The following is an 18934-nucleotide window of genomic DNA, read 5'->3' on the forward strand; positions in this document are numbered from 1 at the left end:
CAAATGCACACAATTTCAGGCACATCCCCATGGACGGGAAGTGAATGTGGCATGCAAAGGGTTAAACAGCATTGCAGAGGTCTTTAAAAAAGGTGCACATTCAGTCTCAGATATAGTGAATCTAGCTGTATCATATTGTGCCAAGACGGCATGATTTAGGGAGTGTTCGGTCCTGTTCAAAAAACTTTGCATTTGGAACGGCCTCGATCGGCAGCCCGTTTCCTTCACATGATGTTAAATTTGATTAGTAGAGCATCTTGTAACACCGGCCCCTCCCCACATCCCCGTCATGTCTGAGAGAATCTTTTCAGACTGTTGTTCTCTCCAAGTCTGCCTCCTCTCTTCACATCTATATATCCCCGCGATCAAATTTCTCCCCGCTCCTCCCTCGGTCTCTGCACTTACGTCCTCTTGCCACCCCCTCGACGGGCGGTTGCTGCCGTCATCGTGTACCCACAGCTGCGATTATTGACGGCGGACAATGCCCAAAATTCGGTCGGCGTGGCACATCTTTACGAGGTTAGCCCCATGCTGGAAAAACATTAATGTTTTCCGCAGTTACCCGGTTGTTGTATTTTTAAGGGGGGGGGATGTTACTGCTTGATATGTGTCACATGTTGGAATGAGTCGAAGAGTCTAGAGTCTAAGTAGGCTAACCACAGCAATTGTAAATGAACTGAAACATCAATACGAATCAGGTTTAGATTATCTGCGGCATTGAAATTTCCATTCGTACACTTCTTTGCTACACTCCTCATTTTCTTGGCATGTTCAGATGAGCAGTGGAGGAGGAAGAAAGAAAATGCACGTCACACAGTATACTGATATCTGTTCTGGTCCAGTCATGAGGCAGTAACATGGTGTTAAAATGAGAGTTTTCTGCAGACAAGAAGCAAAAAGATACTATCTTTAGAACCCTGAAATGTACAAAGTTGTATAAGGTATTATCAATGGCTGATATGAAGAAGAATGCTGTGGCAGACCAATCATGTATTAGACCAACATACATCTTGATATGGACATTGATTCACACATTCCCCAACCTCCATAGTTTTTGCATTATCTGTAGTTGCGGATGGATATCAACAACGGGTGTTTACTTATGATATATGTATGTACAAAAGTACATACATAAATAAAAGTCCTGTGTTAAATGTCCCCATTCCAGGTTGTCATGATAAAGGAATTATAATGTGGCATGACCATAGACCTTTGGAAGCTAATCCACATTTCATATTAACCCTAATAAGGAGGCACATATGCCTTTGGTTTCTGCTGATCCAGCTTTGAAAATGTACATAGTATACAAATTTTGAAACAGGACATATCCAATAACATTCCTGCCACTGTGAGTAGAACTGTAGTGGAACTTTACAGGCACGCATCCACAGTCTCCCTATGAATAATAACTTATAAGAATCATTACAATAACAAGTGAATTTTTAAGAGATGACATATCTAGAATTCTGAATATTAACATGATCCGGCTCCAATTCAACATCTCCATACAAACATGATTTCACTGTGCTACAGCGGAAACAGGCAATATATGTACATGGCGTGTTCTCAATGAGCATAACCTATACAAGTGCTAGTGGTGCCCGAGCAACTGTGGTACACATTGTAGCTCATGCAGGTTCCCCACTCTCTGCCCTCCCTGCAATCCCATTAGTCATTGTGATGTGGTTTACTGTGGTGAGGAATGAGTGTGTGGCCACCAATTACTTACTATTTTGCTCTAAGTGTCGGTCTTTCCCATTAAATATTCTACCTTTTTTTGTCGTTACTTTTTAGGTGATACGCTATCAGCGTATCACCTATTGTGATTGTCAAAATCTCTCTTTATTTCTTTTTATTCTTCTTTCTTTCTGGACAATTTTGTGTCATCAATATCTCAAGAATGACATTACGGAATAACATGACATTTTCAGGGAACATGTCTCATGACAAAATCTAGCCACAATAAGGTTTTCATGACAGTAACATATCTATGACGTCATCTAGGCGCCATTTTGTGATTTTCGGACCATGTTACATGATCGATCATAACTTCATAACTAAAGGTCATTTCTGTATCATTTTCGGTGGACATTAAGTTCAGGTCACGCTCTATCTTACATTTTAATGCTAATTACCTAGGACATTATTACGGGCGCGTACGCGCGCGTCAAACTTTTAAAAGGCTCAAAACAACTTACCAATGGGAAATCTCGAAGTTTCAGACAATTTTAAGCGTTTCGCGCGTTCGCGTCCGTCCGCACATTTTCGCGCGTAGTGCGCGTAGACAAAATGAAAATGCACATTTTTTGACAGATTTGGATTCCTGATACATTAAGCAATAATATCCTTTGATTTCCGATCAATTTTGACCTATAACAAAGGAATGCGTTGGCGTCAAAGTTGAAATTTCGTGTGCGCGTCTATGTGCAAATATAGCGAAAAATATTTCTTTGTTTATTTCGCCATAGCTCTTTAAAACGTCTGGTTACCCTATGTTTTTATTGCATATTACAAAAACATATGAATTGGAAATAACGTTTCAAGTATCAATATCTCCATGAATACATTATGACGTCATCATATCATCATCTGAAATCAAAAAAGTGGAATTGATTTTTTTAAGGTACTGTTTCTGACATTCATTTGCTCGTATCTCTGTTGTTTAAGCTCAATATTATCCCAAATTCAGATATGTTGTACTTTGAACATTTACCTTTCAAGTCCATGTCATAGATTTGAAACTTGATGACGTCATCATGCTTTAAATTGTGTTTAAATGTAAAGACGCAAAATCGGACAAGTTTACGTGTTATGTCTATGGGAGGTGATTTTTTTAGAAACCATGCATTGACTTGACAACGTTTAAGCACCTTTATCTCAGCTGATTTTGCTTCATTTCCTCTGAAACTTAAGTATGTTGTAGCTGTGACAATAAGCTGCAGTAATCATGCATTTTATTCTTTGAAATCTCCTCATGAGGTTGACAATTTTGCAATTTAAAACTGAAAATGAGAATGGAATGCGGACGAAATGATTCCTGATTCGTCTTTCACGTACATAAGTTTACGTTCCTCTAATTTTCTCGTCGAGACATATGGCCGAGTGGTTAGAGGCGTCGTCTCAGAAACGTGAGGTTGCACACGTACGGGTTCGATCCTCACAAGAGCACGAAAGAAAATAATTATTATTTTTTTTACTTTTTTTTTTCTTCAATGGAGTACTACACCTTCGTCCATGTAGAAATCACATTTGCATGTAAACACACCTATACGCACACACTCACACAGTATACCTTTGTTTTGCGTTGGAGACTGCATTACTTCGACTGCTGCAAAATTTTGCAGGCTGGGCTTTTCGTCCATGTACAAATCACATTTGCATGTAAACACACCTATACGCACACACTCACACAGTATACCTTTGTTTTGCGTTGGAGACTGCATTACTTCGACTGCTGCAAAATTTTGCAGGCTGGGCTTTTCAAACTGATATAGTATATTGTAACAAAATGAAATTTGTTCATACCAATTCAGTAACACAATGTAGTCGTGGTTACTTTGTGCTGATTTATACATGTAACAAGTTATACATTGTAAAAAAGGTATTTGCATTGTTCCTTTAAGTCAGTCTTCTGTATTGATGATTATTTGTCAATTAGTGGTTTTTGTGGAGTTTCAGATAGTGATAAAAAGTATGGATGATAAGTGTAGCGATAATTCCTACAGTTAGTTCAAAGTTGTGTTACAGATGTTTGATACATGCATTTAGCATTGTGTGTGTATATACGTGTGTATACAGGTTGGCCATATGACACATTCTAGACAAATAATCTTAATTAATTAGCAAACGTGATCAGCTATGGAACTGAATATGGTACTGATGTATGATATTAATGATTCTAATTAAACTGTGACGAGTTTAAAGGGATAGCATAACTGTGTGTAAAAATAAGGCAATTATAAGGAAATTTTAGGGGAATTTGATAACCATGCCTATAATAATTTCATACAGGTACTAATATCTCCCTCATATTCGTGCGATAGATAGTCATGTCAATAGCAAACTGACAACGTACGATGAATTAGTCCAGGCTAGGCTCCATAGAAAGTGCACCTAACCTTGTTTTTTGATATATACAATGTTTTTTGATGGTTTCTTGTCAATTCGAGGGTGCTGATTCCAAATCCGATTGATGCCACTCGCGTAACCTTGAGCATTTTCGGCAAAACGCAAAAATCCAAAATGGCCGCCAGATATGCTAATTTGGCCATGATAATCCCAGTTATGTCAATTTTATGACAAATTATTCCATCAAAGTTTTTTTTTTTAATTTTTGTTCCTTGAGTAATTCTACTTGCACATGCAAGAAATTTTTCATTTGAAGAGGTACATTTAGTATTTTAAAGGGACTGTACAGTACTGGTTGAGGTGGGGATTCATGTTTTGAACATTCCTAAGTGAGATAATGAAAAGCCTCTTATGAAATATGAAAGAGCATGTAATTTTAAGAAGGATTCAACGTTTATTTGATGAAGATTGGTTTTCAAATGGCTGAGATATCAAAAAAAGTGATAATAATAAAAGGCGACAGGCTACACCTTTTATTAGGATCTCTTTGTTTCACCTTCTTTTTGGATATCTCAGCCATTTCAAAACCGATTTTCATCGAATAAACTGTTCATACCCCTTAGAATTGCATGCTCTTTGACATCTCATAGAGTGGTTTCTGAATATCTCGTAAAACGTTAAAAGCTAAATCCTCATCTCGACCAGAACTGTACACACCCTTTAAGCTTATTTTCAATTCAAAATGGCCGCCACTCCTATACTCATGTACTATATGAATGGCAAAAAATATGCACAGTCACATACCTACGATTTTATCAAGTTTTGCATGTGCAATGCAAATCTGATGAGTGCCACTAGCAAAACAAGCAAACCAAAAAACAAAAAAACAAAACCCAGAAAGTTTATAATTTTTAGGCTTATTATATTCTTCTTAATACAAAACTTCAAAATGGATGCCACTCATATACCCCTGCACAATATGAACGGCAGAGCGTGTGAAATAAACAATTTTTTTTTTTTGTCACTCAGGTACACTGTTTACCAATTTGTGTGCTGATTATAAATCAGAAGGTTGTTACTAACAAAGGCTGTTTTATTTTTTGATGCAAACATCCAAATTTGCTACCTCAATCTGAATTTTTCCCTAGGTATTTGGAAAAATCCACCAAAACTTGAATTGACGCCAACATCAAGATCGTTTATCAGGAATTATTAGATAATGAACATTTGATACTTACTTGCCTTGAGATGTTCAACATCAAAATATTCATTCTGATTTACTGAATTAAAAGGCTGAATCCTAGATGATGATACACATGAAATTTTCAATTAACTGCCCTGTTCTACATCATCTAAAAGCGATATTATACAAACTTTTCAGTCCCCTCATTCGAGAAAGAACATGAGGCAGGGGAAAGTGGAAAAAGGGACCACCTCACTTCCTGTTGTCAAATCTCTGAAATGAAAACAATGCCCCAAAGTTTTTAATGTTAACCCAGATGAATTATATACGGTAGATGAATTTTACCACCGTTTTTTTTTTTCGGAGTGAATGTGTTTGAGTATAGGCCTATGATGTCGAGGGAGACTCTGAGATCTGTACAGTGCTGCCTCATTCTGAAAGCAGTGTTATAACAACTTCACAGTGCTTGTCTTTAATCTTCAGCATTTGCAGATTCAGGATTGCTCTCGGTAACCAGACCAGCTGTGTTAGGACTCTAAATGATGGCCTCCTTAATGGTGGCTGTAAACTAACTCCACTATTATAGATGTCTTTTTAACATATATGTGGTGACATTACATTCACTTCACGTAGGAAGTTTGCAGATGATCTTGCCTTTACGTCTCATAGAAAGTCCTTGGATGACATGAGCCGAGTACTGACCCATCTCAAGACAATAGTGGAGTACTTCATCTTCTGGAGACTTTGCCCCAACCTTTATTAGATTATCATCACACCCATGCCTTCCATCTTAGTAACCATCTTGCCAACGCTATGTTCAAGGTAGCCCTCTGTGGCAAGCCTTCCAAGCATAGGCTAAGGAAGTCCACCCTCCTTCACTGGCACTCGATCACTCTCCCTCACACTGGAAGGAAAGGATGGCAAGTGTCACCAGTACCGTCAACGCATACCCTGACCTTCCAAACACGATAGCATGGGGGGGGGGGGGCATTTCATGAAGCGTTTTGTCTGACAAATTTGTCTGACAAATTTGCTCTCAGCCAGTCAGATGCAAGGATTTAATAGCTTATAACAGTTTGTCAAAAAGAAAAGATCTGACAAAACGCTTCATGAAATGCCCCCTTGAACAACCTGCCATCATTGCGCCTGAAATCCCACAAGCCTAGATTTCCCTACTGTAACTTGAAAGCTTTGACCCCAAAACAGGTTGGTGCAGACGCTGGTCTGATGTCATCTCTGATACCACCCAAGTTACCTACAACACTGTCTCTGGCCTGGCAACAAAGCCGCAGGGTTTCAACGGGTGGTGATCAAGCAAGTCTTCATGTCTTCATCCTGTTTCTATGGCAAATAATCGCCCTCTGACCCCTGAGGAAGTGCTGAACATCACCAGATGTGGTTGCAATTAAAACAATTGCAGGACTAATATGCATCTTTAGCCTGAGAATTCTGCAAATTTGGGGCTGATGTCGCCTGCTGCTAAACATACAATTAAAGGGTTCTTTAAAGACAATAAAAATGACAGTGATGTCAAAGTGTATATTATCAACACCTGGGAACTGTGAGAGAACTGAAAGAGGTATCTCACATTGCTCCTTGGTTGATGTTTAATGAAAAGTTTGTACGGTATTGCATTAAGACAGTTTCGTTTATGCCTTCAACAGTTTTTGTTGTTGTTTTAATTCAAGAAGAAAATCAGGCTTGCTCGATAAATCAAGGCGGCACTTCTAAATTAAATCATATCAAAGTGATGGAGGTTATGATCCATTTCGAACTCGCCTCATAGGACTGCTCCTCCCCCCCCCCCCCCGAACTCCTTGCTGAAAAAAAAAAAAAAAATCTACAATGTAAAGGGTTTTTAGTTGTGTCATTAATGTCCGATGTGTTTTTGTCTGCAACCATGTGTCTCTGCACTTACTGTATAGGATTTTTCGGTACTTTGTTAATATGGTTTTAGGGGAATGCATATTACAAGCTTTGCTTTCTAGCTCAGTTCCCCTCCATTTTCAACATTATTTGATAAGTATCCGCTCCTTAATATATTGTGTTAGTATTACATTTTTATATTCAACCGGCATGTAGAATATGATGGTATATTGATTCCTTGCGAGACGTTTCGTGAACTCATATTGTTGAGACTTTTGTTGAGACAAAATGAAATATATAAGAAATTGTGTTCAACATCGTAAGGTTTATGAATATTAAATGCTCATATATGTAGGCCCCCTATATATTGTAAGTGACACCCAACATATTGCACATGCAACACTTTATGATAGCGCAGGTACGGGACTGAAAATACAGTAAATTTGTTCTATATTTCCATGCATATGTTTTGCCATTCATATAGTACATAAGCATAGGAATGGCGGCCATTTTGAATAAAAAATGAGCTTTAAATGCTAAATGAACCTATATGAAATGAAAATTCGCTTGCAAATGCAGATGGAGTAACTCTAGGAACAGAAATGTACAAAGTTTGGTGGAATTTATTGGTCATATAATGCACATTATTGTGTTTATCACGGCCGAATTAGCATATCTGGCGGCCATTTTGGATTTTTGCATTTTGCCGAAAATGCTCAAGGTTACGCAAGTGGCATCAATCGGATTTGGAATCAGCACCCTCGAATTGACAAGAAACCATCAAAAAACATTGTATATATCAAAAATCAAGGTTGGGTGCCTTCTAGCCTGGACTAAATGTGTTATATATTGAACACCTGTCTTTCAAGTCCATAACGTTCCCCATATTTTCTCGTCGAGACGTATGGCCGAGTGGTTAAAGGCGACGTCTCAGAGACGTGAGGTTGCGGGTTCGAACCTCACAAGATCACGAAACAATATACTTAGCTATTTTACTGTTTTTTTTTCTTCAATTTTGTATTACATATTCGTCTATGTAAAAATCACGTTCGTATATAAACGCACCTATACACACACACAGACACACACACACACGCCATATCCCTCTTTTTTGTGTTGAGTGGGCATTGACTTTCCCCCTGTTATATCTATACATTGTTGTTGTTTTTTGTCTTACCATTTCCGTGGATGACCCGTGGCCGAGTGGTTACAGAAACAGTTTCGCATGCACGCTCAATATAACTTCAAGGTGCCTATATCACATTCGTTTCTTGTCGATCACAGATGACCGCCATCTGATGACCACAAGCGTATCACCTAACTCGTCCTCAATGTGACGAGTTTTCATGTCTCGTTTCATATAGTTGTTTGTTGTGTTTGGTTGTGTTTGGTTGTGTTTGGCTGTGTGTGTTGTTTTTTTAATTCATCGGTTATTGATTTATGGTTAATACGATTTATGGTTGTTTTTGTTTTTTGGCAAGAAGGGATTGGGGTTGATGTAAGGGTTTAATACGGTAAAAGCTGTTATTTTCGCGTACAAATATTTTCGCGAATGACGAGGTCATAGACATTTTCGCGACATGTTGTTTTAGCGAATCGATGCCGACCTTTACATTAATGCTCTATTAACAAAGCACATGTATTGACATTTTCACAGGTTGTTAAATTCGCGATCCAACTGTTACATTTGCGAAATTCACGATAATTAAACCCTCGCAAAAATAACATCTTATACAGTATATGATGATTAAGTCTGTTTTAGTAAGTGCAAAGACGCTTTTCCCCATGTCTATGGTTGTAGTATCACAAGTGTTATTTGTTTAATTTGTTTTGTTGTTTTTAACGATACCATACCATGAATGCACACGACCCAGTAATGTATGCACACGACTCCGTAATGTATCGCTATGTTCAGCAGAAACAAAAAAAAAACCATGGAGACCGTGTTTGGTCAGTCACATTAAACGTGAACTACAAATTCAGCTGATGTGTGATCAGTGTTGTTTATCGTGAACATTCAAACATTATATAGTACTGGGTCACAGTTGTTTTTGCTCCTGATATGGATTCAGAGAAAGCAAGATAGCAGCTAAAGAATATATGGCACATTTTTATCATCAGTAAAGGGCAGCGTCTCAGCTTAACATGTGATTAAATGAACAAATTCTAGGAATCTTTTGACCACTGACCCAAATGAAGATGGAGCCAATCAATGTCAGAAGTGACAGGTTATTTACACATATCTTTAAGACATTAATTTCTTGCACATGTAAGTATGACTGTGCATATATGCATTTATCTTTTCTACTGTATTAAGCATTATGTACATGCATAATGCTGAAAAAAAAGCTTGTCCTGAAACAAGACATGATTTCAAGAACAAATTCAAATTTCCATTCCCTTTGCTATATCATCTGGCAGTCAGTGTGGAAACAACACAATTTTATGAACAAATTCAAATGTCCATTCCCTATGTAGCATTGTCTGGCAGTCTGTGCGGAAACCTGAGCAACACTTGGTGCCTTTCACTACCTTTAAACATGACCACACTTTGCATGTTGCACCCTGGATCCTTCCAATAAACTAAGTGAGTGATGTACAGCAATCAGCACTCGACCCTGTTTAAATATGACAGGGTGAAATAGACACGCTCCCGGAGTGAGAAGGGAGAGAGAGAGGGAAGAGAACCCGGCTTGGCTCGACTGTATAGAGACGGGTTCGACGGAGAGGTCATTTACCCATCTGGCTCGGGTTTCCAATAAGCAACCAATCGCGACTAGATGAATTGCATAAGAGAAAGGGACACTTCATGCAAAACAACCAGACCTTGAGAACATGTCAAGCCACAATTTTTTCCTTCTTCATCTTTTCCTCTTCTTTTTTTAAATTCTTTTATCTCCTCTTTGAGCCGACCCCCTCCCCCTTACTTCTTTTTTTTTTCCTTTCTTTTCCGCACGTGAGCCAAATGCAATTATTGATAGGGAATCCACTGTTTACACACCATCCGTCATCTTATTGGATTGAACTTTACATGGCAGTCGTGGCAGGGCCGTTGCCGTGACGTCACATCCACCCTACATAAACAATCCTCACTGCCATCATCTGGGATTAAAATTTGCCCGTGTCTATTTCTCTCGCTGCAAGAGGCGGGGAGTTGTGGGAGAATAGACAGGGATCCAGAAAGAAAGAGAGAGAGAGAGAGTGTGTGTGTGTGTGTGAGAGAGAGAAATATACAAAAAGAAAGAAAGACTGATAGGAAAGAGAGAAATGAAGAAACAATGGAGAATATGAAGCAGACAAGGAAGATATATGGAGAGAGAGAGAGAGGGAGAGAGAGAGAGAGAGGAGAGAAACATCATGAAAAGGAGAGACAGAAAGGCAGACAGAGACAAAGGAGAGAGAGAGAACAGAGAGAGGGGGAGATAGAGAAATAATGAGAAAATTAAATAAAAACATATTGGGGCATAGAAAGATACTGGGAATAAAGGGGAATAGAAGGTTAAAAAGGTACAGAAATAGGACAGAAAAAAAAAGAGAGATGGAGTGACAACGAAGGAGATATTGAGACAGATATAGGAACAGAGGCATACAGCTGTATGAGAGATGAGAGAAAAGAGAAAGGAGGCGAGAGAAAAACAGAGGAGTGGGAGAGTGAGAAAGAGAAAAGTATGGGGATACATCTTTGAGCATGAATGCAATTTTTGGGGGGCTTCAAAAGATATCTTATTTCAATTCAACTATCCATAATCGATTACAAGTTGAACATTCAGTTTTTGTTTGCTATCTGCACGACATTTGAAACACCAAGTTAGCATATATTACAAAATGATAATGGGACTGTCATTGTGTCAAGTTTCTTATGATTACAAAAAACAAAAAAATGATGACCAAATATAAAGATTTAAAAAAAAGAGATGGAAAGGTTGGGCCAATTTTGTCTTCATACAATCCTGTGGATTTGTTAATATGCTGCACTTAATGTGCAGATCTATGCATAGTGTATGTTTTAGCAAAATCTTTGAATGTCGTTAGTAATGATGGCTCACCATTTTAGTTTTGTATAAAGGTCATACAAGAGCACTGATGTCACAGTGAGAGTAGAAATTAAACTGCATCTTCTAGTAGTAGTCAATAATGGTATGTCAGCAGCAAAGCATGTTGTTTTTAGTGGGGTTTTTTTTGTACTAGACAGCTTTATTATTGCAAATTTTACATTACAGGCATTTGTGTCATTGAAGACACCAGTCAGTGATGGACCACCAAATGGGTTAGGAAGGAGCAGGTGCAAGCAATCTGGGCCCTATGGATGGGAGGATTGATAGCCTTGACCTTACAGCCAAACACTGACCTGTCATTATTCAGAATTAACAAGAATGAATGATTCGTGGAAGCAACAGGGGTACAGTGGCTACCGCTTAATGGCTCGTTCCCACTGTGTCACTAAAAATTTGGTCTACCATCAGTCTTGCACCACATCATGTTGCCCCATCTAATTTATATACTGTATAAGCTGTTATTTTCACGAACAGATATTTTCGTGAATGAGGAAGTCACAGACATTTTTGCAAGATGTTGTTTTTGCAAATTGACACAACGCTATCATAAATGCAAGTGCATGGCGACATTTTAGCACGTTGATAAATTTGCGAAAATTGAGGGGATGAAATGAGTCAGTATGCAGTCAGCTTGATAAAAAATATATTCCTAACCAATATTCAAATTCATTCTCCTCTTTTTGTCTGGCACCATGTTTGCCATATTCAAGCAGAACAAACAAGTCACTTGAGGTATACAGTGATAGACACACAACACGTTTTATACAGACAGCAGATAAGCGGCATTAGCCGATTTTGCCATCCAGTGCGGTTTTTGTCTCCTGGATGGTTGCATGGCAACCAGCCTTTGTTTAACCACGGTAAACAAACATTCCAGCTCAGGTGATGGTGATGGTAATTTACCTTGGCTCCTATCACAGAAAAAAAAAATGGACATTGCAAGATTGCTTTATATACTCTCAAAGACTGACTGCTTTTGAGAAATATTACAGTGAGCACCTTCTTATTTTCTTCACTGAGGCAATCATATACTCCCAACAAATCAATTTCTACACTATTCCTCTTGGAACTACTTCCTGATACTATCAATGTTGAGCTAAGTTGCATAGATGCTTGTGGCAGAGACAAATTTAAAGTGATACAGAAATCATCCTTATTTACAGTCATGATACCATTATCAAACATACTGTGCAACATCTCTCATGCACTGTATAAACCAGTTCATTTTTGGTGTTATTTTTTTATGTTGGTGTCTATTTCAGCCATAACAGGAGTGCCTTCAGTATGCCTAATAATAGTTGATTTATGCACTGACATAGTGTAGAAATGCACCTGACTCATTGCATAACCCTGCCATTGAATCACCTTTTCTTCATATTTTGGCAGCTCTTCAGTTATGGCCAACATGGTTGCAGTGTTTTAAAACCAAATAGGTCTGTACAAATCTACCCATATGCTGCATAGATTCAATTGCCAACATAGTCCTTATCAAATACAGGCTGTTACAGCAAACAGAGACTAACAAGTAACAATATGAAATTAATTCATCAGTTTTCTTTTTTTGAAATCAAGTCACAGGGGGCATGTTTAGATTTCGCCTAATGTTTAGTTTCCTAGCTGCAAAAAGGGTACTCAAACAGTACATTCAACAGGCTTAAAGGTGACTATAGGGCAGGATGAGGACAAATGCACCCCTTATTACTAGGTTACTGAATTACTACTACATTGTAGGCTGCGTGTCCGCCTGCCATTTGCCACAGCAACTATTTGTCGCTGACTTGCAAATAATAAAGCAGGATCTTGTAAACTGTGAATCCCTATCAGCAATGAGCCGTATTTGGGTGCTGGTTAGCTACTAAAGCCTTACTCTATGTTGATATAAAAAGACAAACATGCCACTGTATCCGCCTGAAAATGAAGAAAAAGAAGAAGAAGGCAAAAGCCTTGATGTGTATATGTTTCCATGTTACATGTGGTTACTTTGTTTGCTGCTGATAAGAAGCTATTAAACATTCCCACTGCACGGCCACTGCCTTCAACTGACTATACAACAGTCTTGTGCACATGTCACCGTCGTCGTCAGTGGGGGGATGATAGCACTAATCAGTGTAATGGGGACTGAGCAAGCAAGAGAGATAAACAGTAGAGGGAAACATCAAAGACACTGAGATAGCAGTGTAAATACAGCAGGCCAGTGAAGAGTGTGAGACGAGTCCAGCTCCATCGCTGCGAGGAAATCCCACATCATTCTCACAGCCATATTCGCACTGCACGCATGATGTCAACTGATTTTTACCTCTATATTCGTTGCTACTAATCTTTGTATGATATACATAATTTCTTGCACAATTCTCATTGGATTCATTGCAGTCAAAGTAAGGTTTTCACTCGTCAGAAATATCAGTATGATAAAATCTCTTCCCGGTATAATCCAAGTCAAAGCAATCTAATGCCATGAAAATAGGTCTAAGTTTGTCTGCTTTCTAGTACCATGATATATTTCAGTAGATTTCCACAGCTTGAATTTTAATCCTGCCAAAATTCAGCATTAGACATCACCTGCCCTTATCCCTTCTATATTTCTCCCTAGCATGTCAGACCATGCCAAATTTCAGTGTGAACAATTTCCCATAATCATTATATCAGGTACTGTCTGTATTTTAGGCACACATACAATACCCATTCCGCCAAATATGAGAATTGACCGGTTGCCATAACATGACTGTAAGAGACTGAATGCAGTAATAATATGTCTTTTTCGTACAGCATTGTAGTAACCAATCGAAAACAGCACTTTTCCTGAAAATGAAAAATGCTATATTGACTCTGGCATGGACTCCAATCGATTCCAATTAAATGTAAACTGAACTTCAATGTATGAGACCATAAAGCAAACTGTTTGAACAGTTTAATCCCAGGGGTTGTATTGTATGCAAGGAAAACAATAGCCTTGAACAACATGAAAAGTCCCGTGGTATGTCAAGTGCCGCGCATGAGACCAACTCCTTTATTATTAGGCAATCAAGCTGATGAAACTGAATCGTTTGCACCGAGGCACGTCACATGCCCCGGCCGCTCCCTGCAATGAAAGAAACGCTTTGTAATCAATCTATTAGATTTGAATCGCTCGTGGGAAATGTTGCATCTGTCTGCGTGGCGTAATAGTGATCGTGGCATGAAAAATGGAGGACTCTCTGCACACCAATGCTGACTGACACCCACATCAGTCATCGGGGTTTTAGCAAATACCCTCGATAAATCTTGGGGAATTAAACGCCGATGCCTCTCCCGTTCAATGAAGTTTGATTCGGGATATGCGGCGACACAGATACGAGGCAGCAAAATTCGAATGGAAACGTCCGCAAGCCCGAGGTCAGAGGGGTGCAAGCAAGTGTTAATTGCATTGATGGATCGGCTGAAATGATTACTGCTTTATGTCGCAGGATGATAACAGTTCTCTATTAAGCAAAGCACAGATGATAACAACTTATTTTTCTCTTCCAAACAACTTTTGTAAACTTGCTCTTATAGTTCGCCATAAAGCAGTCCTCTAATGTAAACCTATTTGGGCGCAATAAATCACTTTTTTATTGTTGACAAAGCAAACACCTTTTTGTTTTCTTTGGCAAAGAGTATATATTTATCTATTCTTTTATCACATCGCTTACTTGCTACAATTGCAACAGCAAATTCTTGAACTGAGCTTTAATGTACACTGACACACCCAGTACGCAAACATGTTGCAAACCTCCACACATAATATGTACCTACCCATTTTCTATACATGTACTTGGGACTATCCACACATATCCTGATTATGCTATGATAGAAACATTTTTACCCACACATTTTATCAAACATAAAAGTGCTGAAGGAATTTAAAGATCCTCGTTAATCAAACAATGCACACTATTCAAAGATGACAGTCAACCAAGTGACACCACAGACTGTCAAAAGGGGTGCTATTTCTTCTGCATATCACAAGCTTTTTTCCACTCATGCAACCTTTTGCTTTGTTTCTTCCTGTGGTAATGAATATGGTTGCCTGTCACACCTGAAAACAGTAACTCATACTACAACAACCTGTAATCTATTGTGCTATTAAAGGAATTCTCCTTATTCGTGGTGCAATTAACAAAGTGCAAACTCAAACATTTTGATTTTGATATTAAAGAAGAGGTGCCTACATTTTGATGCTAATATTGAAGAGAAGGTGCCTAGTAGCTTTCGTGATCAATAATACTTTTCATATTTCATAAAGATTTACCCTAAATATGGATAAAATACTGACATGCCATCAGTACTAGTGAGACAGCCTTCCCAAGAAGCAGTGACCATATAAACAGTGCCATTGGTGCCTTTATCTAAGACTAGCCTCCACGGGAGACTAGAGCATGAAAAAGTGCATTCACCTTCTCCGGACCTCGTCCCTAAATTTCTACAGCTATCCTTAATGGCAGGGTTGCCATCGAGAACATGAGACTTAATGAGGTTCCGGTATCAGATGCACTGGTCCACTGGGTATGAATTTTACCCTGAGTTACATACCTCTGTAATCTTTGCTAGTATCAACCCGTTGAGGACAGACTGACTTTGCCATAACACGCATTTCCCATAGACACCTGCCCAAGTATTCTTCGGACTCATCTTCAATGGGTTAATACATTAATAAATCCGCCATCTTGCTTTTGTCAATGAATTCCAACAAAGACTTAGAAGGGAAAAGGCATGAAAATCAAGCACACAGGATTACATGTTGAAGCATCACACACTCACAAAACAATTAAGGGGGAAGTAACCAGGAGATGAGAAATAGAGTGAACTGAAAAAACTCAATTCTGGGTAACAGAGCTTGAAGTGATACCAGGTCAGTGAAATACAGACAGTCTCCATCCTTTAATAGAGAAGAATGGTGAGAGATCCTGTCTTTTTTCTTTTAGCATCACGTTCTGTTGGAGTTTTGTCTCCTTGAGATGGGGTAACCAACGAAACGTAGAAGAAGCCATTTTCTTACCTGGAGGCCCGTCCAAGTATGCTGCTTTAACTGCAGAGGAAAGTGAGACAGAGAAGAAAATTCTGTTATAGATCATGTGCTAAAATCATGATACTGAATTCAATATGAACAAAAATATACTAGTGAGTAATCCTGGCTGCACAAACACGGTTGATTAATCGCTAAATGTTTCCCTATTTCACAGAAAATATCATCAACCTACTCGCAGCAAAATCTCACATAAATGATACAGTGATGAATGTCAATATAATTAGTTATGGGCACATAAAGGAGAAAATGGTACTTTCCTGACCAAACATGTTTCAAAATATTAAACCAGCAACACATTTCCATATGTCACTGCCTTTCTTGCACTGAATGTGAGGCTGCTATCACATACAATGTATACTTCACCTCAAAGAGACCAATACATTAGAATTACTCCTTGTTAAAAACACATTTGCTGTAGCACCCATATATTGTAGAACATAGAAAACAAAACTACAAGCATATGATCCATGTTACTATAATATTTGCCATATAAAGTACCAATAGGGTCTACAGATCAGAAATGTTGTTGTTGTTGTTGTTGTTGTTGTTGTTGTTTTTTTATAATTTATTTATTCTCCACTCATGGGACGGATAGCCCTGGTCAGCTATGAGCTGTTTTTCACAGGGGTCCGACTCTTAACATATCAATACTGGGAACAATACTATAGCAAAAGGGGAGAACATCTGGAATCCCCTCCCCTCTCCTCCCCCTGCCTTCTCCCCCAGGAAAAAAAAAAAAAAAAAAGATAGAAAGTGAATTAAGTTTCCTTCTGTGAAAAGCAATGATGCTAACATTTCCAGTACAGTACGGCAGCTACTGTCAAGCGTTCTGAAATTCATGGGTCTTTTTTTTTTCCCCATAAAGAAATCATCTTCCTATATTGCACTTCCAGTGAAATTACTTATTCACAAAAAGAAGGCAATTTCATTTCCCTCTTCGGCGCCAATCATTGCAATGAAAACCACAACAAAGAAATTGATGCGCTCCATGTCAGATACTGCAGTTTCCTCCTTGCCTATTCAAAACTTTCAACCATGCAATTTAGAATTTTGAGCCCCATTGATAATAGATGAGCGATGTCCACATTCTGTCTAAAAGGTCATAGGTCACAGTGCCTAAACTCCTTCATATTCAGTGAAGCCACATCTGTACATATTCATTTTCCATGTAATATTGACTACCTAATGAGAATATCAGCCTGCCAGCTTTAAACTGAACAGTGAACAGATATACATCCATAATTTCCATCAGCAAATTTCACTTCAATCCAACAGAAACCTTATGTGTTCCAGCCTTCCACTTCTCACAGAAAAGAAAAAATAACAAGCATATTGATGTAATATATCTACAAATTTATAGACATGATCAATACTGTAATTGTGGATATATTACATGCATGACTTCTTACAAAATAAACACACACACAAAAAAGCCAACCAGTATATTCTCTGGCTGTATAACAGCTTTAATGTTTCAGTAGAGAATTATTCCTATAAAATATTTACTTGTCATACCACGATTTTCCTCTAAACAGCAATCGAAAATACTGCAATTGCAGTTTTGGAGTAAATGGGGCGTAACATTGTCCTGATATATTGCACTATCATTATGATGATTAATTCCAGGTACAACACAAACTCACGCTCGTTGCATTCACAAAACCCGTTGAGGACGAGTCCCAAGTATACTCGGTCAAGCATCTAGGGGAAATGTGGGTTGTAGCAAAATCAAACTATCCTCAACAGGTTAAGGGTGCCTCTCCATCTCTGGTTACACGTACATTACAGATCTAGGCCTTTAATAGATCATCATATCATTGGTTTGAATCCCAGTATCCTTTAAAGATGGAATACAGAACAAAAACAAACAAACAAACCCAATGCTATCACTACAAGGAAAGGGATCAGTTTATTTTCATATATGTCATCATGAACAAGCACTTTGGACCATAAAAAGAGAGAGAGAGATGTCATATTAAGTTGTTACGTGTTACCGAGATGAAATGTCTTCACAATGGAGAATGTCTTGGGAGTTTTAAGCATTCTGTCAGGCAAGCTTGTAACTTTTTCTTCTACGAAATTGAGTGGTGTTTGTTTTGTTGGTTTTTTTTCCCCCTATTTCTAAGTCACACTCTCTTTCTCCATCTTCCCCCTCTCCGTTTCCTCTCGCCGGGGACGGATGGATGGAAGCACGACACATCTATTTGAATAATTGAGCACCAGCATCCACTCGGAGTCGTTGCTATGGCGGGAAGGAGAGCGTTACATTATGAATGATAATGCATTTACACTCAATGGGCTATGCTCCGGCTAATTGCATTACTCCTGCCCTATCTACAACTCTTTCTTCCTCATCTAGTCCCACTGCACCCTCCCCCCCCCCCCCTCGTCTTGTTCTTCTTTTCTATATATTGTCCCATCTCGCTTGAGATGGCTCTATGCCATGCGATCCAATAGATCTTAAGTCAATCTAAGGACTTATACCCTCCTTTTTTTTCCTTCTCCCTCTCTTCTTTCCTACAAAACTGGCCATACCCTGCCAGATACGAAATCTCTTTCAACTCCTCTCCATCTCTCACTCTCTCTCTCTCACACACACACACCACAGACACACACACACACACACCACTATCTAACTAGTCTGCTTCCATTCCCTCCTTTCTAAAGAACAAAAACAAAAACAAAAAACAAAACAAACCACAACATAAGGTTTCTTGG

At 38.6% G+C, this 18934-nt stretch overlaps 1 protein-coding gene across 1 annotated transcript in view; it reads right to left on the bottom strand.

The window, feature by feature from the left end:
• Nucleotides 1-18934, bottom strand: part of LOC140231035 (protein unc-13 homolog B-like) — a 273808-nt gene that overhangs the window by 217424 nt on the left and 37450 nt on the right. The window contains exon 2 of the mRNA XM_072311188.1: nucleotides 16187-16216. Within this exon, the coding sequence (XP_072167289.1) occupies nucleotides 16187-16216 (30 nt within the window). The remainder of the gene's footprint in view (nucleotides 1-16186; nucleotides 16217-18934) is intronic.

This window comes from Diadema setosum, chromosome 7 (assembly GCF_964275005.1).
Source record: "Diadema setosum chromosome 7, eeDiaSeto1, whole genome shotgun sequence".
Classification (NCBI taxonomy): domain Eukaryota; kingdom Metazoa; phylum Echinodermata; class Echinoidea; order Diadematoida; family Diadematidae; genus Diadema; species Diadema setosum.